This window comes from Gracilinanus agilis, chromosome 2 (assembly GCF_016433145.1).
Source record: "Gracilinanus agilis isolate LMUSP501 chromosome 2, AgileGrace, whole genome shotgun sequence".
Classification (NCBI taxonomy): domain Eukaryota; kingdom Metazoa; phylum Chordata; class Mammalia; order Didelphimorphia; family Didelphidae; genus Gracilinanus; species Gracilinanus agilis.
This window is the reverse complement of record NC_058131.1, coordinates 310,539,402-310,564,234: the sequence shown is the minus strand read 5'-3', so window position 1 is coordinate 310,564,234 and position 24,833 is coordinate 310,539,402. Positions and strand designations below refer to the sequence as shown.

Here is a 24,833-nt window from a genome sequence, read left to right as displayed (position 1 = left end):
CTACTTCCTGCAAGAGTAAATACAAACTATCTGGATTTTTAAGACCCTCCACACTATAGTCCCAAATGTACTATCAGATTTGATTTCCCACTAATTCTCAATAAGCACTCTGCTCCAGCTAGGTCAGTTTTCTCACTGTCCGGTAAATGGGTTTTGCTCAATCCTACTGCTATTCTATTGTTCATAAGTTTCCCACTCCTGAAATTCCCTCCCTAAGCCTTTCTGTTCATCCAAATCCTCCCCATCCTTTAAGACCCGGCTCAAGTGCCATCTCTTCTATGAAACCTTATTGGACTACTCCAAGACTTATTATTATTCTCTTAAGCATAGTACTTAGAACCCATCCTACCATTTCACACTTAGCAACTGTCTTGCGTTTTACTGTTTTTGTGTTTTACTGTTTCATGCGTGAACGTCACGTCTCCCTGATTAGCTTATGAGATTCTAGAGAGTAGGGACATGTCTTATACTTCTCTTTCCCCCAAAACATAGCTGATTGCAGAACTGAGCATATTGCATATATTCAACAAATACTTGTTGATTGCTTGGTTAATACCCACATCACTATGGAAACGAAGTGTATATCACTATTAGAGATAAACAGGGTACTCCAGAATGACGAAGAAATCTTTTTTTTAATAGCAATACAGACCAGAACTTGTCCTCTTTCCATATCCCAAACCTTTATTGTTTTGTCATAGGATGATGTAACGACTCTGAAAGAAAAAAAAATCACATACCCTATTAGATACTATAAATATTGTATCCTTGGGCCTATAAATAGGTACGTAGGTAGAGGAGCATTTTTAGTTCTTTGTTAAGGATTTTCATCTTTCAGAAAAAAAGTTTGACTTCTTAAACTAGCTGTTTGAAATTGAAGACTATTAGAACCTATCAAAACAACAGAGTCAATGAAGCACTTATTACATTTATTTTTTTAAATTCATGTGCAAAGTGTCACAGTAATTTTTTAAAAACAAATCTGTGATTTCATTAGGCAAGACTTAAACTCATGTTTTATCAAATCTAAGGCTGACTATCTACTATACCATGCTTCATCTCTAACTCATATGATTTTAACTCTTCAGTTTATCACTAACTTGTTAACAGTCTTTCAGCAGCCATGATATATTTGTCATTCTCCATAGGAATTTTCCTGTCAACTATTTCTTTGCCATCTGCTGCTGTTTCTAGTAAACATCTTTCTCATTGATGCTATAGTGTACAATTATAAATTCTATTAGCCACAAAGCTATGCATTACCCAGTAAAATACTAGAAACTAGTCTGCTTCTGGTAACGGGAGATCCATACAAATATTTTTCTCCCATAGATCTTCTAAAACACACACATTTTCATACGACCACAGAATACTGGAACTGGAAAGGGCATCTAGAGATCTAGTCTCCTCATTTCATAGATGGAGAAAATGAGGCCCTGAGACATAGATTGATTTTCCCTTTTAAAACTCACTTAGATTTTCTGTAGACTGAGAATGACTTTATGTTTGTAATGTAGAAACATTGTTTATGATAGATGCTAAAGCACTTGTCATTTTATAATTTCTTTATTCAGAAGCCTTTATTTTGTAACACATTATAGACAAATTAATCTCAAAGGCAACATAGTAATGTTGTCATTCTCTAGTTTGCCAGCAGCCTGACTTTGTGATTTTATAATTATGACCTTTTCTTGAATCATATTGCTTTGTTAGGATTTTTTATCCACTCTAAAATGGATGCCCATTATGCAGAATCATTATTTCTTTTTCTACTTATATGTCTATATAAGGTTTTTTTTTTATTGGGGAGTAATTGAACAGATGGCTCCTTTTTTCTGACTTTTGTTCTTATTGTACATTTCAAATTGGATGGCTTATAGGCATCTCAAACTCAACATTTCCACAACAGAACTCATGTTCTTTCTCTCCAGATCTACTACTCTTTTAACTTTCTTACTATCCAGAGAGTTACTTACCATCCTTCCAGTCACAGATTCTCATCATCAATTTCATTCGTGACACCTCACTCTCATCCCATATATCCAGTTGGTTTTCAAAGTTTTTTATTTCTAACTCCACAGTGTTTCTTTAAAATCTTACCTTCTCTTTACTCACACAGCCACTACCACAATAAAGGTCCTCATCACCTCTTATCTGGATTATTACAATAGCCTCTTACTTGTCCTCCCTGCATCAAGCCTTTTCCCACTCCAATCCATCTTCCATATGGCCACTGGCGCCATTTTCCTAAAATGTAGATCTAACCACATCACTACCACAACTTTCCCCTTCCCCCATTTGATAAATTCCAGTGGCTCCCTTTTACCTATTACACCAAAGATAAACTCCTTTACTTGTCATTTAAAGCTCTTTACTACTATCTCAGATTGTTTTTTTCTGGCTATCTCCCGTTCCTAGAATTCTCTCCCATCTCATGTAGGCCTACCAGCCTCTTTGACTTACTAGTTCCAACTAAAATCCCATCTCCTAGAAGAAGCCCTTCCCAACTATTCATAATTTTATTGTCTTTCCTTCCTTTCTATTTTTCCTGTATATAGCTTGTGTATATGAGCAAGGACTGCCTGTTTCACTTCCCTAGAGCACTTCCCTAGAGCTAAGAACACTGTCTGGCACATGTTGCTCAGTCATGTCCAATTCTTCATAACCTCATGTCATGAGGTTTTCTGAGCAAAGATACTGGAGTGGTTTGCCATTTCCTTCCACAGTAGATTAAGACAAACAAAGGTAAGGAGACTTGCTTAACATAGTATCTGAGTCTGGATTTGAACTCAGGTTTTCTTAACTCCAGGTCCAGTTCTCTATCCACTGAGCTACCTAGCTGCCTCTGGTAGGTGCTTAATAATTTTTTTTTTAGTCCTTTTCTACCTTTCCAGTGTTTACACTGGAAATTTATATTTTTATATATTTGTATATTTTTATAAATAAATATTTATATAATATTTGTATATCATATAAAAAAAGTTTATATTCTTCACCTCCACAATACAATTTGATTTTCTTGGTGTTTCTCACAAAGGACACTCTATTCATCTCTAGCTATCTTTCATTCCAAAACTGTAAACTCTTCCCACCTTGGCTTCTTGAAATCTTTTGTTTCCTTCCAAACTGAGCTCAATTAATACCTTTTTCCATGAAGTCTTTTATGATTCCTCAAGTTACTATTATTCTCTCTGAAAACTGAATACTCTATATTTCTTTTGTATTTTTTTCCCCAAGAAGTTTGGCCTAGAGCCTTGATTACTGAAATATTTACTTCCTTTTATATCAAAAAGGTGTAACTCTGTAAGTTGTTAGGGTTTGGGGTTGTTTTTTTTTTTTGAAGGTTCATTTTTGCATGAATGGTTATAATTTATGTCAGATAAATCATAGAACTCATTAAGTCTCCCATTTTTTAAAAATAATTCTTAGTAGGCTGAGTCCTAGCTCTGTCATTAACTAGCTATGTGAAACTCTCCTTTTCAATAAACTTCAATGTTTTGGGGTTTTTTTTACTCCTTTTTTACTCCCTTTTTACTCCAAGATCAAAGATAAGGTTTTCTACTTGGAATTTAGAGCTCTTCATAATGTTGTTTCTTACTAACTTTCCAGTCTTCTTGCATTTTACTCTTCTCCTCATACTCTACAACCCAGTTCTGCTGGCCTACAGTGTTATTCTTTACATGTGATATTCCACCTTTTTCCGTCTCTCATGCCTAGAAAGCTCTCCTTCCACCACTCTCTACCTCTTAGTTTCCTTGACTTCAAGAATCTCTCAAATCCCACTTTCTGTGCTAATAAAAAGCTTTCTGACTGACTACGGAAAGTCTCTTTTCCCCTTTGGGCCTCAGTTTCCACCTCTTGAGGGAATTGGTTTAACTGGTCATTAAGATCTCTTCCAATCCTAATCTTTCTTTGTGAGCAAATAAGAAATAATATTCAAAATCTGTTCAAAACAGCCATTTGTTTATAATCATAAACAATAACAATTCCTCATAGATGGATAGTGTTAACTTTTTAAAGTATTTTTACTTCTATCATTTCCATTGATCTTCACAACAAAAAAAAGCAACCCATATTCCAGTAAGAGTCAAATTAATCTTCTTTCTTGCCATTTGTCAAAAAATTAGTGTCATTAATGTGACATAAGCAGCAGCATTTTCTTTGTTGTATTTTACTGACCTATAAAATACAAGTAAAAGGTCACCTCTGGCTATCTGATGTCAAGCTGCATTCTGAAATGGGACCTCTATGACTGTTTTCAAAATCATGAATATTAACTCCTGTGGCAGCATCCTCAAATAAATGAAAGGAAACATCATTAGGAAATGCCTTACGAAAGCTGTTAAAAGGAAAATGCTGCATACATTAAACATCTGAACTTTGGTTATTTAAATTAGGTTAGTGCCAGAACTGATTCACTTGACCCTTAGAGGTGAAACGATATTTTTCAAAATTCTACTGAAAGAAGAAAATTAAAACAATTAGCACTGTACACAGAAAATATTCCTACAGTTATGTGGCAAATGAGAAACTATGATAAGAAATAACTAGACTTCTCCTGGGCTTTCTGAAAGATATATAGAAAAAAGATCACATTTGTAATCATACTTTCTGCTTCAATCATTTACCATTTTGGTTTCCAAATAATATATTTTTAAAATATATATTCAATAGAAGTTCTACTTATGATTTCTCCAACCAGTCAAGAGTTATCAGTTCTAAATAAACCTAAAAAAAGAAGCCATATGTGTGATAAGGAGGTAAATGGAGGTGAGGAATTGGGACATGATGATTTACTATTTTCTTTCTCCATGATCTTTCAACTCCCTTTCTCTAGGTGTTGATATATAGTCCTGTCCACTCTCCCAAAAACAGCCTCAAAGTTTCTGTGAACCCATCAGATCTTGTGGACTACCCATTTCTGCAATTTTTCAGAAGAACCAGAACCAAACAGAATTACTGTATAGGGCCTAGGTAGGGGCAGAGCTTCCCATCTCTTAAGCCCAGCCTGTACTGATCTCTAGGAGAAAATATGACTACTGTCTACTCTGCCCTGAGAGAAAACACTTTCTCTACCTCTTAGGGAAGAACTGAGCTTAGTTACTTAGGTATAATCCAATGAATAAAGAAAGTAGGTTTTTTGTTGTTGTTTTTTTAAACCCTTAACTTCTGTGTATTGGCTCCTAGGTGGAAGAGTGGTTAAGGGTGGGCAATGGGGGTCAAGTGACTTGCCCAGGGTCACACAGCTGGGAAGTGTCTGAGGCCGGATTTGAACCTAGGACCTCCCGTCTCTAGGCCTGACTCTCAATCCACTGAGCTACCCAGCTGCCCCCTGTTTTTGTTGTTTTTAGTAAAGAGAAAAGAATTATTGTTCCAAGATGAAAAATAAGGTCAAAAGCTCATACACAACACAGTGCATGCAGATGAAATCATAAAGTGAAAATACTATTTCTTCTAAATAAATTTGTTTTGGAAATAAATTGATGTATCAAAAGGAAAAATGTGGCCATACCAGGTTAAAGTAACGAACTTCATGATGATGATAGTACTTTACATTTCAACAGGCCTTTACATTTTTTAAGTTACCTTTTCCAACAACCACATGAGATATGCAATGCAGGTTTTACGATCTCTGTCTTAATTAAAGTCTGTCATTGCCTACTCTGTATGAGGTATAGTACTATGTCAGATACTGGGAACACAGAGAAAAACAAAATGCCCTGCCTTCAAGTAGCTTCCATTGTTCTGAAGAATCCAACAAGTATGCAAATAAGTAAATACAATAAGTAAAAGCAAAAATAAAATTAGATTTTAATGCCCTGCAGGTGATGGATGACCTTGTACCTTGGGGCTTCACTCTAATGAAGGCCTTCATTCCTCATGCCTAGATTATTACAATAGTGTGCTGGTGGGTCTGCCTGACTCAAGTCTCTCCCCACTCCTATCCATTCTCTAATAAGCCACTAAAGTGAATTTCCTAAAACACAGGTTTGACCATAACATCTCCCTACTCAACAAACTAAAGTGACTTCCTGTGGCCTCTGGGAGCAAAGACCTTTATAATTTAACCATTTTCTACTTTTCCAGTCTCATTACATCTTAGTCCCTAACACCTACTTTTCCATCCAGTGACCCTTGCCTCTTGGTTCCACAGCCTGGTTACACACACACACAAATTTTCATCTCAGCTCCAGGAATTTCTCTCTGGCTCTCCTCCATTCCCAGAACACTCTCCCTCCTCAACTTGGAATACTGATTTCTCTGGCTTTAAGTCCCAACTAAAATCCCACCTTCTACAGGAAGCCTTCCCTAACTGCTCATCAATCCAGTGCTTTCCCTCTTAGAACTTGCTTTACATATCTTTGTTTGCAGGTTGATTCCTCTATTTCCATTAGATATAAGCTCCTTGAAGGTGGGACTTTCTTTTGCCTCTTTTTTGCATCTCTAGTGCTTAGCATAGTAATAAATCTTTATTGATTGATCCAACTGATAGATCTACTAATATTAGCATTGAATTGCTCTGTTTTGCTGATTATACATATTTGTTTGTATGGCTATGTATTGTTATGATAAGTGCACATAATATATTCCACATGTAATTTAAACCTAGTCACTAAAGAGCTATCCAAAATTTGGAAATATGGGTAAACGTGTCCAAATATGCCCCAGTTGATTTGCTAAGGATAGCAAATATTTAAGAGGAGAAAGAATTCAAGGGAAATACACTTGAAAGCCCACATCATCATTATAGAAAAGGAATAAACGTGGAGGTGCTAAACTAACTGTAAAAATATAACCATACAAGGTGAGCTCTTTACAAAGTGTGAACATCTTTCTCTAATGGAATTCTAGGAAGTCTGGCCAAGGAGACAAGCAGATAATTGGCTCTGCCCCTGAAGTCCTTTCAAAGGCTGAGTTGCTAATACTACAAGTCCAAACTGGGAGCCAAAAGTGGAAGAAGCCAGATCCTGATGAGAGTAAAACCTGTGGAGCTTGAGAAGGGGAGTACAGAAGAGAACAGATAAAGATGGGAGAAGAGAAGCTGTGACAGATAAAAGGGCCAGTATAAGACAGTGCATACCCTTTGATCTGGTAATACCACTACTAAATATGTATCCCAGAGAGATAAAAAAAAAAAAACAAACGGGAAAAGCCCTGCTTGTACAAAAATATTTATAGCTGTTCTTTTTGTGGTGGCAAAGAATTGGAAACTAAAGAGATGTCCATCAATTGGGGAATGGTTGGACAAACTGTGGTATATGATGGTGAAGGAATACTATTGTGCTATAAGGAATGATGAACAGGATGATTTCAGAAAGAGATGGAAAGATCTATGTGAACTGATGCAGAGTGAAATAAGCAGAACCAGGAGAACATTATATGCCAGAACTGAAATATTGTGGAACTATCAAATGTGATAGACTTTCCTATCATAAGCAATACAATGGTCTAGGACAATTCTCAGGGATTTATGACAAAGAATGCTATCTACCTCCAGATAAAGAACTGCTGGAGTTAGAATGCAGATGAAAGCATATGATTTTTCACTTGTTTATTTGGGTTTGTTTTGGGGTTTTGGTTTTCTAAGATAATTCACTTACAAGAATAAATAGTATGGAAATATTTTGCATGATGATACATGTATAACCCAGATTGAATTACTTGCCAGCTCCTGGAGTGGGGAGGGAAGGGAGGGAGACAATTTGGATCATATACATGGAAATTCAGTATATATAATTGATAAAAAATAAAGTAACCTGAAAAAAAATAAAAATAAATTAAGGGGCCAGGAATTTGGTACATAGCAAGAGAGAAGAATTAAAGACCAGGAGTTACATTGTGGAAATGTTGAGTTTGAGATGGGAAATATCCAGCAGGTAACTTGCAGTGAGGGATTGGAGCCTAAAAGAGAGATGTGGGCTGGATATACAGATTTTGGAATCCACTTGGGGCAGTTAGATAGCAGAGTCAAAAGAGCATTAAGCCTGGAGTCAGAAGGACCTCAGTTTGAATCTGACCTCAGACCCTTGGTGTGTGATCCTCCGCAAGTCACTTACCTCCATTTGTTTACCCTTTGCCCTTTGGCCTTAGAGTTATTACCAACACAAAAAGTAAGGGTTAAAAAAAAAGGAATCTCCTTTAAACTCTCTGCTCTCTAATCAAATTGGCTTTCTCCTTATTCCTAACAAACAACACTATCTCCTAACTTCATACCTTTTGTACTGTCTATCCATCATACCTTCTCTCAACAAAGCCATTCCTAATCTGCCAGCTGCATCTTCTCCCCCTCAAAATACCTTAATTTTATTTTGTGTATACTTACCTATATAAATATTATATCCTTCAATAGATTTTATCTTCCTTGAGAGCAGAGATTATTTCATTTTTTGTCTCTGAATCTCCAAATCTAGCTGACTAATCTACATAGAGATGATAATTGAACCCATGAGAATTTATAAAATCACCAAGATAAAGATTGTGGAGAGCACCTACACTGGTGTACTTGGACACTCTTGAGTGACAAACACACAGAGAGAGGAGATGGATAAAAATCTTTCAAAGGACACTGATGGATAGGAAAGGATTCAAAGAACGTCAGGGAAGTATAGGAGGGAAAGATTATCTAAGAGGAGGAAATGGTCAGTAGTATCAAAAACTGCTCATATAAGGCCTGAAAGTTAATTGTATTTAGCAAAAAAATACTATTGGTACTAGTGGAGAGAACAGTTTTATTCCAGAGTTGGAATTATAAGCCAAATTACACATGGTTAAAGAAAGAAAAGGGGATGAGAATGAATTCAAGTATGACTTTTTGTAGGAGGTTAGCTGTGAATAAATGGCAAGGTCAAGTGAAAATTTGTTGTTTGGTTTTGTTTTTTAATGGAGTGTTAATTGGGAAAAATCTTTGCATCACATATTTTTAATCAGGGTTTCACATATAAGACATGTAGTGAATTAAGACACACTTTTATAAACCAGAGATATATAAAGAATTCCCAGAAGAATTGCAAACTATTAACAATCATATGAAAGAATATTCTAACTCACTAATAATAAGAGAAATACAATTAAAACAATGATGAGGTTCATATCTAAGTGTAAATTGGAAAAGGTGACAAAACAAATAGTTCAGGTTAGAGGGGATATAGGAACACATATACTGGAGTATGTCCAGCATTGCTGGAGCTTTGAATCAATCCAGCTATTCTGAAAAGCAATTTGGAATTATGCTTTTAAAAGTGACTAAAATGTCCAGTACGGTATGTATTCCAAAGAGATCCAAGACAGAAAGTTATACTCCAAAATATCCATAGTAAAGAATTTGAAACAAAGTAGGTGTCCATCTATTGAGGAATGGCTAAACAAATTTGTTATATAAATGTAATGGAATGTTATTGCACCAGAAAAAATAATAAAGTGAATTCAGAAAACATGGAGAGATATTTTAATTGATGCAGAATGACACAAGCAGAACCAGGAAAACAATATCCACAAGGACCACAACCATGTAAACCGAAAATGCAATCAAATTAAATTGAACCTCATGTAAAATGATTGGTAGAACAAACTACTCAGTGAGAAAATCCCTTGCTGTGGAAATCAGTCAATACTCTACAACTTACAGTCTTAGAGTACTGAGATTTAAAGGGATTTTTCTCTATCTATCATAGCAGGCTACCTCTCTCTCCACTGTATAATTATGGCCAAGCCTGGAGACAAGAAAGTATACTTTGTTCCCTTCATTGGAGAGATTGAGGATTATGATCGTGGAATGTTGCATATACTGTCAGATGAGACTGATGTGCTGGGGTTTTTTCCAAATAGAAGACAGAGGTAAGAAAGAGTTTCAGTTGTATAACCTCCCTAAGAAGATAGTTTAAGGCACAAGTACAAGGGTTAGCTTTGTAGAAGAGAAAGCAACCTATTTCTCCTAGAGCAGTGATGGTGAACCTTTTAGGGATGGAGAGCCAGGTACCCCCCCCCAGACCTAGTGTTATGCTTGCCCCCCCAGAGATGGTGTGCCATGCTCCCCCACCCACCAAGTGTCTGATGCACCCTACTTCCCCCTTACCCTACACAGGGAAAGGAGAAAGATCTCCCATTAGGCTGCTAGGAAGAGGGAGGGGGTGAAGTGAAGAATGTCCTTAGTGTGTGTAGAGATGGAAAGGGGAGTGGCCTAAGTGCTCTGCTCCCCTCCAGTTCTGCCACCTATGAACCATCCACTTTACCCAAATGTGCATTCCTATTGGACTGATGTAAAAAAATATTGTCAGGTACAGTGGAGAGGGGGGAGGGAGCAGCTCTGCCCAAGTCTCTTCTGCCTTTCTAGTAACAAACTCTGGGGATGGAGGGTGGGGAGGGAGGGAGGCCACACGCCCACAGAGAGCACTCTGCATGCCATCTTTGGCACTCATACTACAGGTTCACCATCACTGCCCTAAAGCATTGGAGGAGAGAAAGGGAAATGATGAAGGAAGGTTTTCAAGATGTGGCAAAGGGAAGGGAGAGCTCACAGAAGATGATTTTAATTTTCTTAGTAAAGTTGAAGGTGAGGTCTTCTGCTAAGGACTGGACAAAGGTGACATGAGGGACTTAAGGAGTAAAGAGTTAGTAAGGAGGCTTAGAATAATTTTTATAGAGAATGTGAGAGAATTCATCAGGGAAGAAAATAAAAATTTACTATTCAGCAATAAGGGCCCAAATGAGACTAGCTAGCATAACTTTGTAGTAGACTTTGTCAGCATGGTTGAATGGACCCTTCCATCACTGTACAATATATGAATAGAAGCAAAGGAAGGTATATGGTGGTGGTAACCTAGAATTGGGGTTTGACAAGGCATGAATGGCAACAGGACAAGAAGAAAAGATATTCAAGCATGTAAGACAGTATACATCCTTGAACTTGATCACCTATGGGGTCAAGACTTTAATCTAGCCTCTAAGACAGTGATGGGCAAACTACATACGCAGGCCAGATGTGGCCCCCTGAAATGTTCTATCCAGCTGTGGGACATTATTCCTAATCTGAAGAATACAATGATTAGAATACAATACAATGAAACTTTGAAAGAGTTGCCTTAGAAACAGACTGAAGATGAGCATTTCCTTTCCTTTGGCCCCCTCTTTAAAAAGTTTGCCCATAACTGGTCTAAGAGAATAGGGTTGGAGTGGTATAAGGATATGGAAGTTGCAGAGATAATAGTTTTAGTAGTGAAACAAAGGAATAGAACATTAGTATCAGAAAGAAATTTCTAGGGATAGCTAGGTGACTCAGTGGATAAAGAACCACGCCTAGAGTTAGAAAGTCGTGGGTTCAAATTTGGCCTCAGATACTTCCTTGCTGTGTGACCCTGGGCTAGTTACTTGACCCCAATTGCCTAACCCTTACTCCTCTTCTACCTTAGAATGATACCTAGTATTGATGGATGGATGGATGGATGGATGGATGGATGGATGGAAGGAAGGAAGGAAGGAAGGAAAGAAGGAAGGATTTTAAAAAATCAAGATCATGGAGAAAATTGTTTCACATACCTTTGGGATAGATAGACTTGGGGGGTGGGGGTGGGAAATGTGGACTGACTGACTCCCAAGAAGTAGGGAAAGGGCCATACAAGCAGGAAGAAGGTACTTGATAGCTAATGTGGAAACAAGCAGAATTTGGACAGATAGATCATGAGAGAGCCTATCAGGAGATCCAGACTGAACCCTTCATACAGTAATACAGTAGGAGCTAGAGCAGGAGCACCAGGATACCCAGTTCTTAGCTGCTGAGAGCCAACCTAAGAGATCAGTCCGAGTTAGGCATATCTACTTCCTTACAAAGTCACTTTTCTCTCTCCCAGTTATCTAAATATGCTTTTGCCTAGTAATATTGCTTTCAGTTTCGATATAATTTACCTATTATAAATCCCAGCTGGCCAGTATAAATGATAGATTGTGTATCTTTATTTAAAACCCACAAATAGAGAGAAGAAAAGGGGGACGGCTCCTTATTTTAGGGAGCAAAAGGGTTTGGTCATAGTGGCATGGGCATTGTACCCCCCAAAACCCAGGCAAACTGTAAACAGGGAAGTTCCCTTGCTCCTTTCTGTCCTTGTGACTCCTAACCCAAGAACATCTGATAACTTCTATAAGACCCTGAGATCATTATCATCCTTGGATCATCCTTTGGGTTGAGATGGATATAGAGATGCACCTCCAGACTACACCTTGATACCATCGGGCTGTATCTCAGCCATCCATCTGTTCCCTAAATTATGAGGGTCTTCGGGCAGACCCCAGTCAGATGACCAAACCCCCCACTGAATGCCTGAGTGTTTACCACTCTAGAATCACATCCACACCACAACAAAACATCATGTTCTCACAGTTGTAAAGAATATAAAAACCCCAGAACTGAGGCATTCTGGGAGCAATCCCCCAACCCCCCACTCCCCACCCCCGGGTTGTTCCACTCACGCTATCTTGCTGACCAAAAATTCTACATTACTAATAAATCTCTCTTTTTACTTTTAAGCTAAGTTTCAGAGTCTTGCATTCTTGCAAAGGGTATCCTTCCTGAATGTAGGGGTTCACCATTACACCCCATAACAATAGGGAGCTGATCAGGATGTGTGGAGCTATTAGGACAAGTTAGGAGAATGGTATTAGACTAGATCAACCTGGCATATGAATTTGGGACTCAGCCACTCCTAGAAAGCCATCACTAGCCAGGGAAAGTGGGGGCTGCAATAGACATTGCGTGGGCAAGTGGACCTTATTTTGAAACCTAGAGGCTGGCTGCCAATGGCAGATGGGTAAAAAGAAGGGAGAGGAGAAAGCTACAGGTCCCAGCTGATCTTTCCCAGTATGCCAGGAGCTTAGTCCAGCCTTTCTCACTAGCACCACCTGCTGCCTAAAACAGGAATAAGCAATGCTAAGATGAAACTATGATGGTAGTAGGAGCAAAAGATAGGCGAGAGAAGTAGCCATGGGAATTGAAAAGGCTAATGCATGGGAGGCCAGGTTAACTCTAGGAAACATCAAGTTGGACACTGAAAGCCTCAAATATGAAGGCAAGGGTTGGAGTAAATAAGACAACTGTGAGTTAGGTACCCAGTTTCCTTGTGGAAGAAAAAAATTATCTGGAGGCCAATTATAATAACTTACATTATTGGTGCATTTCCTGAGATCATACATCAAATTGGCAAAGACAGGATCAGAAGCCAGTTTTCCTATCAAGTTAAGGGTATGGATCGGTAAATACTTAAAGGATGAGGCATGAGGCCTACGTGGTATGAGGCAAGAATCAATAGGGAGGGACATTTTGGATCAGTTAGAGCTGACTGAAAAATGGAATAGGTTACCTTGTGAGGTAGGAAGGCAATTATTCATCACTGAATGAGCTTATACAGAAAATGGATTGTAATTTCATAAAGATGTTGAAGAAATTCATGCATTAGTCAAGGGGTTGGACTAAATCAACTCTAAGGTCCCCTTCTACCTCTAAGATTTTAAGATATAGAAAATGCCTGTGACTTAAAAAAAAAAAAAAAGAAAGAAAGAAAAAGCCATCTATTTAAGGCATTCCACTACAACAATATATGCTGGTCAAGAGATAAATGCCAATTGTTGAGAATGTCTTCATAATATTGGCATTTAGTGATATAAATGGAGCAACCTTTGGAACAAAGCTGAATCTTTTTTTTTTTAATATTTTATCATTAATAGGTTTTTGGTTTTGTTTTTTAAAATATAATGAAAAATATTGTAGAGTAAAGATAGGAAACACCCTGAGCTTTCCCAAATTCTCCTCCAAACAACTTTAAAATAAGTCTTCAATAGCAGGGGAGAGTAATGAATGTTGGAGGGGATGTGGCAAAATTGGGACATTAATGCATTGCCGGTAGAGTTGTGAACTGATCCAACCATTCTGGATGGCAATTTGGAACTATGCTCAAAGTGCTTTAAAAGACTATCTGCCTTTTGATCCAGCCATAGCACTGCTTGGTTTATACCCCAAAGAGATAATAAGGAAAAAGATTTGTGCAAAAATATTTATAGCTGCGCTCTTTGTGGTGGCAAAAAATTGGAAAATGAGAGAAGGTCCTTCTATTGGGGAATGGCTGAACAAATTGTGATGGAATACTATTATGCTGAAAGGAATAAAGAACTGGAGGAATTCCATGTGAACTGGAATGACCTACAGGAATTGATGCAGAGTGAAAGGAGCAGATCCAGGAGAACATTGTACACATGATACACTGTGGTAAAATCAAACATAATAGACTTTTCTACTAGCCACAATGCAAGAATCCAGAGGAAGGCTGAGGGTCTTATGAGAAAGAAAACTAGGCACATTCAGAGGAAGAACTGTGGGAGGAGAAACATGGAAGAAAAACAACTGCTTGAACACATGGGCTGATTGGGATATTATTGGGGATGTAGACACTAAATGATAACTGTAGTCCAACTAGCAATAATATGGAATTAGGTCTTAATCAATGATACATGTAAAACCCAGTGGAATTGTGCATTGGCTAAGAGGGATTAGTGGAGTTTGGGGGAGAGGGAAAGAACATGAAACATGTAACTATGGGAAAATATTCAAAATAAATGTTTTAAATGAATAAAGAATCAGTTTTAAGAAATTGAACCCCCCAAAAAAGTAAAAATAACTCTTCAAAATAAATACTGAAATAATTTTCTATCCCAAGAAAACTTACAAGGTCAGCAGAAAAGGTCTGTCTCACTGGGGTAAGACTGGAGCACAGTCCAGTGCAGGCTATGTCTGCCAGCAGCAGGCCTTGAGAGTGACTGAATCAACAATGACATCTTCCAAAATTCTTAACCCATAGACCATAAGGGGGTTATACAACTGATCACAAAGATAATAGAGGACCCTTTGCCTGCACTTATTATAGGATTCTATTACATTGCCCATACAATTCTGGATCTCAGTCCCAAAGCAAGGAGGAATACTAGAGCTTACTGACTGCAAGGGAGCAGAGACTCTGGTCACAGTTCCAGGTAGAAAAAGAGTGCTTGTGATAAATCATAGACCAAACCACCAGAAGAACAGTGACCACACTTCTCCTTAATCACTCTTGGAAGAAGTGAAAACTTACATATTCCCAGTAATAGTTCTGAAAATGGCTGCACAGAAAACCAGAAGCTTAAAACAGTATCCCCTCTACCCTATAAGCAGAGCTCAATTTTAACATAAATTTAAAAGTCAAGAAATAAGCTGGGAAAGTGAGCAAACAGAAACAGAACCTGACCATATAATTATTATAGTGACAGGAAAGAGCAAAACACAAACTCAGAAGACAATAAAGTCAAAACAGCTATATACAAAGCCTCAAAGAAAATGTGAATTAGTCTCAGGCCCAAAAAAATTCTTAGAAGCACTTTAAAAGGATTTTTAAAAATCAAATAAAAGAGATAGAAGAAAATGTGGGAAAAGAAATAGGAGTGGCAAAGAATTGTAAATTGAGGGAATGTCCATCAATTGGGGAATGGCTAAGCAAATTGTCATATGTGATGGTGATGGAATACTATTATGCTGTAAGAAATGATGAACAGGATGATTTCAGAAAGAGCTAGAAAAACCTATATGAAATGATGTAGAGTGAAATAAGCAGAACCAGAAGAACACTGTACACACAACTGTGAAAGACAGCTATTCTCAGCAATACAATGATCCAGGACAATCCAGGACTTATGAAAAAGAATGCTTTCCACCACTAATTGCTGGAGTTGGAATGCAGATCAAAGCATATTATTTTTCACTTGTAGTTTAAGTTTTGATTTTACATGAACATCCTAACAATGAACAATATGGAAATGGATTTTGCATGATAATACATGAATAATCCAGATCAAATTGCTTACCATCTCTGGGAAGGGTGAAGGAAGGGAGAGATAATTTGAATCTTAAAATTTCATAAAACTTATGTGGAAAATTGTCATTATATGTAATTGGTAAAATAAAATATCTTTTTTAAGAAACCACAGAAAAGAAATGGGAGTGATACATGAAAATTACGGGGGAAAGGATCAACCTTTTGGTAAAAGGAGCACAAAAAATGAAGAATATAACTACTTAAAAATCAGAATTGACCAAATGAAAAAAATTCAATAAAGAAAACAACTCATTAAAAAGTAGAATTGGCCAAATGGAAAAGGAGATACAAAAGCTCACTGAAGAAAACCATTAATTAAAAATTGGGCAATCACATCATAAGACATCAGGAAACAATAAAAACAAAATCAAAAGAATGAAAAATAGAAGAAAATGTGTAATATTTAATTAGAAAAACAACTGACCTGGAAAATAGATTGAAGAGAGATAATGTAAGAATTATTGGAACTGCCTGAATACTATGATTAAAAAAGAGAGAGACTAAACATCATCCTTCAAGTAATTAGCAAGGAAAACTACCTTGATATCCTACAGGCAGAGGGTAAAACAGAATTGGAAAGACTAACAATTACCAACCAACTGAAAGAGATCCCAAAATGAAAACTCCCAAGTATATTATAGTCAAATTACAGAGCATCCATGTGCAGGAGAAAATTTTGCAAGCAATCAGAAAGAAATAATACAAAAATCATGGAATCTCGGCATTAGGATTAAAATTCTCTGGAGATTATATATTAATTTATAATTATTCATTAATAGTAAAGATTGGAGTTAGAAATAGTCACATAAGACTGTACCTACTTCCTAGGCAAATTCTGCTCTTGAGTTGCCCCACGGGGAAAGTCTCCAGAACAAGAGAACCACGAGTGGAAAAGCCAAAAAGACCTTCCTGTTTTCTCAATCCCCTCTCTTAAGAAGCCACTGATGTCATTCCTTCTCTATCTCCCTGGTTGGACTGACTTGATCTCAATCCAGGTCAGAGGTCAGTCTTCAAGATGCCAGGAGACATTGGAGACAAGAGGCAGGCATCTTCCAGGATGTCAGGGAGCCAAGAGGCCTCTAGCCTCCTCCCATAATATGAATGCACACCCAGCCAAAGAGTGGGGGCTGATAACAACCCAAATGGGTTTTTTAAACTTTCCTTTTTTAAAAGGAAAGAGAAATACAATTTACAATAAATTCATACAATAGTCAGGATAATACAAGATTTAGCAGCTTTCGAATCAGAGGGCTCAGAATATGAGATTCCATAGAGCAAAGGAATTAGGGCTATGATCAAGAATATCACCTATCCAACAAAACTGAGTATAATCCTTAATGGGGAAAAATGAGTATTCAATGAAATTAAAGACTGTTAAGCACTCCTGCTGAAAAGTCTGGTGCTGCATAGAAAATCTGACTTTCAAATGCAAGACACAAAAGAAGCATAAAAAGGTAAACAGGAAAGAGAAATCATAAGGGATTTGATAAGGTTAAATTGTTTGCATTTCTACATAGAAAAACAATAGTTATATTCCTAAGAACTTTATCATTTTTGGGGCAGTTAAAAGAAATACACATAGTCAGAGGACGTGGTTATGAGTTGACTATGATAGAATGATATCTTAAAAACTAAATTAAGGGATGAGAAAGAAGAATGCATTGGGAGAAGGGGGAAGGGAGAGGTAGAATGGGATTAATTATCTCATAAAAGAGATGCAAAGGAGCTTTTATAGTGGAAGGGAAGCTGGGGGCTTGACAAACAACATTTGAACCTTACTTTCGCCAATATTGGCTCAAACAGGGTATAAAAGACACACTGAGGTACATAAATCTATCTTACTCTACAGGAAAGTTGGAGAAGTGGGCAAGAGGAGGCAGGCTGTTAGAAAGGAGAATAATAGATTAATGAAGCCAATCATCAAAAGCAAAACACTTGAGGGAGAGAGGAAGAGAGAAGGACAAACAGGAGAAATAATAGGAAGGAGGGAAATATATAGTAAGTATAATTGTGAAAAAAATTTACATCAAATTTCTATGATTAGGTCTTATTTCTCAAATATGTAGAGAACTGATTCAGATTTATAAGAATACAAGTCATTCCTCAGCTGATGAATAGGCAGTCTTTCTTTTGTTGTTTTTTTTAACCAGTGCTTGTATTACAACCCTTCCATTTGTACCTTTTCTCATTATTTTTTCTTGAGATTCTAGACCTTTTGTTTTTCCAATTTCATTGTTACTTTGCTAATTCTAAAAAGTACCCCCTTTGTAATTTTGATTGGCAAAGTGATAGATCTGTAACCTAATTTGGGTAACATTATCCTTTTATTCTTTTGTATATATCACACAAACTTGGGAGTGACTGGTACCATTTTTTTTAAACCCTAATATCTTTTATATATATCATTCTATATTAATTTTTATTTGTTACAGGGCTAGGCAATGGGGGTTAAGTGACTTGCCCAGGGTCACACAGCTAGGAAGTGTCTGAGGTCATATTTGAACCTAGGACCTCCTGTCTCTAGGCCTAGCTCTCAATCCACTGAGCCATCCAGCTGCCCCCAACTGGTGCCATTTTTGATAAATGGGTTTAATGAAATTAAAAAGCATGGAAATTTAATCAAGTGTTTATCAAGGCAATCTTTTGATTTACAAGACCTGAGTTATTCCTAACTCTACTTACATCTATGCACTTAATATTATTTGCATTATAATTAAATACATATCATTACATACAAACCACACCACCACCTCCCCCTCCCCTTCCCCCCAAATTGTAAACTTCTTGAGAAGTAGAGAATATGTAATTTTTTTTTAATATTTTTAAACCCTTAACTTCTGTGTATTAGTTCCTTGGTGGAAGAGTGGTAAGGGTAGGCAGTGGGGGTCAAGTGACTTGCCCAAGGTCACACAGCTGGGAAGTGTCTGAGGCCAGATTTGAACCTAGGACCTCCCGTCTCTAGGCCAGGCTCTCAATCCGCTGAGCTACCCAGCTGCCCCCGAAAATATGTAATTTTAAAATTCCTCTGTCTCCCATGGCCACACATATAGCAGACACTTAATTCTGGTGGAACTTAATTGACTATCTCCTTACTTCACCTCAGAGACTTGGAAGAATTAAGGGAATTAAATCTGTGAAATATTTTAATATCATCAAGTTAGAAGTGCTATAATAAAAATCTAATCCTCCAAACCCAAGAAATTATCTGTTGTGTTCCTGTGAGCTATATCACAGACACACTTCAACCTTTGTACTTCATCTTTTAAAAGAAGGAGACAAATTATGAGTCAAAAGTGGGGAGGCCATTTCTCCTGACTCAGAGATCAAAACTTATCTTTCAGGAACTGTAATTGCTTCAGCCTTCTTAGTGAAGGAAAATCAGTTTGTTTTTTTAGAGCAGAAATTACCAAGATCGATAAGCCATTGTCTCTTTATCAGGAAGCTCTTAAACTGAAGTCATTTTCAGAACATTCAGGAAGATCAGGAAGGTCTCCAAACAGTCGTTTTCTGAGTGTTCTGGCAAATACTTGTAGGCAGTCCCAGACAATCTCCAAGACACACCTTGATAGATCAGATCACATCTTCTTTAAGTGGCTAAGGCAAATGAAAGTCAAGTGGCATCATACCAACTCAGGCAAGTCCCCTGACCCACAAAGGGCAGGCAGTTCAAAGTATTCTCTTTTTAAAGGAATCATGAATAATTAAATAAGTACCAATTTCCTGTTTGTTTTTGTTTGCCTCCATTTAATTTAAGTCTTATTTCATTAAGTAGAATCTAAAGTTGATTTTTTTTTCCTGTGGCAATCTAAATGGGCTACAAAAACTCTTTTCATGATCTACTTAGAGGTATTTAATTGGTGTTTTCACTCATACAGAACATATAAAATTGCTGAATACTTCCCCATATTTACTTCCTTACCTGAATGACACAATGGTAAACCTTAACCTGAAATCTCTGGTATGTAGTCTAGGGTTCCTTATCCTCCTGAGCTTGCCTTTCAGTCCCTCCCAAAGGTTTCAATGACTCCTCAAGATTTCAGACTCTCTGACCAAGCAATGAGATGCCATAAATAGGTTAAGTCCCCAGCAATGCAGTTGTGCAATCAACTCACAAGGTCAAAACAGGCCTAACAAATTTTGAAATCCATAGGAACTGGAAATAAACTCAATAAAAGACAACAGGATATAAAAAGAAGTCCAAATGTTATTCAAGGAAAACACAAGGCTATAAGTTACTTTCTATCTTGGTATGGATAAAGAATAACATAGTACAGTGTTCAGAATTAATTTCCTTTCTTGTTTGAGACACTTATTGTTTGTAATCTGCCACAGATATATGTGTTATAGCTCAGAATAAATTTAGGCTAATTTCCAGGAAATAGGTCACAACTATCAGCAAAGTCACTAATGTGTTCCACTGGCTAATTCACTGGTTGTGAATTGGAATCATTTATTATTAAATCAAGCTTGGAGTCTACTTATTACCTGTCTTAAAAAGGGTCAAATTATTTTAAAATAATGTATATATATTTAAAAACCTTTACTTTCTGTTTAATAACAGATAGCAAGGGCTAGACAAATGGAGTTAAGTGACTAGTCCAGAATCTCATACCTCAGAAGTGTCTGAGGCCATGTTTGAACCTAGGTCCTCTTGAGTCCAGACCTGGCACTCTATCTACTGAGCCATCTAACTGTCCTAAAATCATATATACTTTTGTCATCCAAGCAGATTATCTTTTCCTTACAATAATGATTATGATGAAGGAAGGGAGCCTCCAGGGCCACTGAATAATCATTTACAATTGGCATCAGCAGTGTAAACATAGCCTAATTAATTTCTTGGTTGATTTTCCTTTTTTAAAAACTTAGTTCAAGTTTTGCCTTAAGCCAAAAGATAACCTTCAGAAATTCATTCAGTTAACTCAGAAGATGAGTAGAAATAAAGGATAAGGGAGACTAAAGATTGCAGGTTTATTCCAAATCAAGTGTTAATGCTTGGAAAGATGAAATGTCAGCATCTCTTGGGAACATTATGGTGATAAAGAAATTCCTTTAGGCTTTGAGTGAAATTTATAACATAAAAGGGGTGTGTCTATGTGTGAAAAATTTGTTGATTGGTGTCTGACTCTTTGTGACCCCATTTGGGATTTTCTGGCAAAGATACTGAAATGCCATTTCCTTCTCTAGCTTATTTTATCGATGAAAGTTTTAAACCCAAGCAAACAGAGTTAATTCACTTGCTGAGGGTCACACAGCTAATTAATGTGAGGCAGAATTTGAACTCTTCCTAATTCCAGGGCCAGCACTCTCTGCACTGCCACAACTAGCCACCACTGTGAAAATTACAGCTGCCAAAGAAATTCACAACTCTTCAAATTTGTCATGGCCTGGGCCATTCATTTGTGTTGTAGGAGAAACTGATGAAAACGATGTTAGCTTTTCTGGATCAGATTCCACCAATTAACAATATGGGAAGGGCGGGGAGAGTAAACACCAGTGTTAAGATTTAGTTCACTTTGTTTTCCCTTTTTTAATCTATTTGATTTTTGCTAGGGAGAATCTGTTTTTCACTGTTCTGTACCATAATAGATGGTGGGAGCCCTTCTTTGTGGCCCTAAGGTCTCTGTGGAATAAGGTAACTTTAGTTTCATTCCTGAAGTTTCCAATTCTCCACACCTCTGAGTCCTGAAAAAGGCAGTTCAAAGGACCAACATGAACTATATTAATTTTCATGAAGACTATATGAGGGAAAGAGAGTCTAAAGAAAGGAAGAAATTGTTACTCAGTCTTCATGTGCACAAAATGCATCTTGCCTTGGCAAAAATGTTATACAAATGAGGGCCTGTCAAAGCCACAGGATCAAGGAATGCCAGTTAGAAGGGACCTCCAGGTCATCCATCCACTCCCCTTAAATTAATAGATGAGGCCCTGAGAAAGGATAGGACTTGTCCAAAGGTACTGGCACCCAGGGCTTCTGACCCCAAATTACAGTTCTCTTTTCAGTGAACCACAAAACTTCTTACCCAAATTTTTACAGTTTTGTCGTAGGAACCAGAGAGAATCATAGTGTCTTCAAAGCAGAAATGGCAGGAACTCACGACATGATTATGTCCTCTCAAGACCTTATAGGGGATCTATAAAATGAAGAGACCATCGGGGCCAATGAACTGACCACACCTCCTGACCCAAAGGCTGATCCTGGAGGAGACCAGGGAAGACCCTGAGGCTCCAACTGAAGAAGAGGGTCAGTGATGTGAGGAGGCTGGAAAGAGTGGGGAGGTGTGTCTGGTCTGGTCGATATTTTCCCTCACGCTGGGATCTCAACCCTGGCCCATCCCGCAATACTAGGTGGGAGCCCTTTCTTTGTGGCCCCAAGGTCTCTGCAGAATGTGAGGTGTGGGCCCCCAGCCTACTTCCTCTCTCCCCCTAGCTGCCCGCCTCATCCCAAGGCCCAGGGCAGTGCACCGCCCCACCTCCAGCACAAAGGCAGCGGCACTGCCCATAACCACAGCCCCGCACCCATCACGCACGCAGGGCCTAGGACACCCACACACCCCGCACAGACAACCAGAGACATCTGCGCACCCAGCACACAATGCGCACTCAAGGCCCGGACCACCTGCGCACCCCGCGCACACAGTGCGCACGCGGGGCCCGGGCCACCTGCGCACCCAGCACATAAAGGACTGCCTGCCTCGCACAGAGAACCAGACACCCACATACCCAGCACACCACGCGCACGCAGGGCTCGGACGCCTGCATACACCTCACAGGAAGAACTGCATGCCCCGCACAGAGACACCTGCACACACCCGCACCCAAAGTGCACTCAGGGCCGCGGACACCAGCACACACCTCATAGGCAGCACACGCACACCCACATATTGCCCGGAGCCACAGCAAACCCACCCAGATCAGAGCTTGCATACAATGCGCGTGTGCGCGGGAGCGGGCCCAGCCTTCCCGGCCCCACCCCTTGCCCCAGGTACTGCCCCTCGGGCTCAGCCAGAAAAGGGTGGGAGGCAGAAGACCCAGGGTCCAGGGAGAGGCCCTTGACCTTTGATTGCCGCTCATGGTCACCCCATCGCAGTTCCTCCGGCTTCCCTGCCTCTGTTAATTTATCATCGGCTTCCCCTAAAGCCAAGGGGTCGCAGGGGCCCCTGGGTCGGGCGAACTTGTTGGTCCATACGGTTCCTGTAAAGCTATGCCACGCCATGGTAACTGCCGCTATGGGGGCCCGCGGGGGCCAGAGCGCGGCCGCCCACCCCGGCGGGGGGATGGGGTAGAGACCCTTGGGGACCCCAGCGTTCCTAGCCCGGACCTCTTCAATTCTGGCCGCCAAAGCCTGGGAACTTTGGAAAAGATGAACTTGGAGAAGGGATCTCAAGGCCACCCTTTACACTTTACAGGTGAGGTCCAAAGAGGTTAATTGACTCGCCCAAGGTGTTCCAGGAGGTTTTTAGCTGGGACGGAGTTCCTACCGGAACTTCTCCCCTGTACCATGGGCTAGCTGACAGGCAACCGCATTTCCAAGGCCTTCAGGATTTACAACCTCTCCTCGGTAATTCCGTGGGCAGGACAGGGTCCGCGCGTCCCCTTAGCCAACCATACTCAAGCTGAAAGGATTAGAGCTGAAGAAGACCCTAAGCTAGTGAGAGCTGGAGTAGGGGCTTGAACTAGGGTATCCAGAGTTCTTCCCACAATATCAGCAGCCTCTCATTAAGGTATCGAGGAATGGATAGAGTGCTGAGTCTAGAGGCAAGAAAATTCTCATACACCCGCTTATTTCATATTTAAATGTTTCCCTTGGTTTCTATTTTTCAGCTCAAATGCAGTCTCAGACATTGCACAAATCACAACCACTCAGTCTCAGTTTCCCCATCTTTAAAATGGGGATAATGGCACCTTGCTCAACGGTAGGGCATGTTAAAAGCACTTTTCCCAGCAGTTGACACAATAGACTTTTTAATAAACACTTGTTCCTTGCCCTCCCCTGACTGCCACTGCTTGAATCTCTTCCTTTCTCCAGAGTTGTTGGGACTACATAAGAATTCTGTCAGACCTATTTTAAATTAAGGCCTATTAAATTAAATTAAGATGTTAAAACCATTCCTCACTCAAGAGCCCTGCTATATATATAAATATATATATATAGCAGGGGGCTGCATTGAATATTGGATCAAATAAGCCTTCTTGACTTTTCCAATCCCCATTTTTAGGCAATGCATTCCCATTCTTGCTACCAAAGCAGCATGTTTTTCCTCTCTACAACCAGGATCCCAACACTTACTAGAAACCTAGGTCGTTGTAGATTATAGCTCACTGCACTTGAGATCAGATAGACAAGAGTACAAATCCAACTTCTACTATTGTGACCCTGAGCAAGTAACTACCCTTCAGCCTTAGTTTTCCCCCACTCTTAAAATGGAAATGAGCACCTATCTACCTCCCAGGGCTATCCAGGTCAAATGAGATGTACTTAACTTGCATGTAAATTTTAAATTATTATATGAAGTTATTATTACTACCATCTTCTCCCTGCCAAGAATAAAAAAGATAAAACACTCAGATAACAAGGCTGAACTAGTTAAGGTCCAGTGTCCTTAGAAATGGCCAACAAGGGGGAAGCTGGGTAGCTCAGTGAATTGAGTGCCAGTCCTAGGTTCAAATCTGGCCTCAGACACTTCCCAGCTGTGTGACCTTGGGGAAGTCACTTGACCCCCACTGCCAATCCTTACCACTCTTCTGCCTTGGAGCCAATACACAGTATTGACTCCAAGACGGAAGGTAAGGGTTTTAAAAAAAAATGGCCAACAAGTGGTCCTTCTTTAACTGGAAATGTCTGTCATCCTAAAACGTGAATTCTCACTACACCTCTCTCAAGCAAGTGATGAAGTTATTTCAGATCCTTAAATCACAAATTTGAAGTGTTTGCTTCCAAAAATAAGG

The 24,833-nt window shown here is 38.9% G+C and overlaps 1 protein-coding gene across 1 annotated transcript in view; it reads right to left on the bottom strand.

Moving 5' to 3' along the window:
• Positions 1-23,100, bottom strand: part of WDR88 (WD repeat domain 88) — a 67,787-nt gene extending 44,687 nt beyond the window's left edge. Inside the window, exons 1-4 of the mRNA XM_044661449.1 lie at positions 22,942-23,100; positions 21,908-22,018; positions 4,205-4,293; positions 653-716 (exon numbers count right to left, since the gene is read on the bottom strand). Of these exons, the coding sequence (XP_044517384.1) occupies positions 653-716; positions 4,205-4,293; positions 21,908-22,018; positions 22,942-23,100 (423 nt within the window). The remainder of the gene's footprint in view (positions 1-652; positions 717-4,204; positions 4,294-21,907; positions 22,019-22,941) is intronic.
• Positions 23,101-24,833: the final 1,733 nt, after the last annotated feature.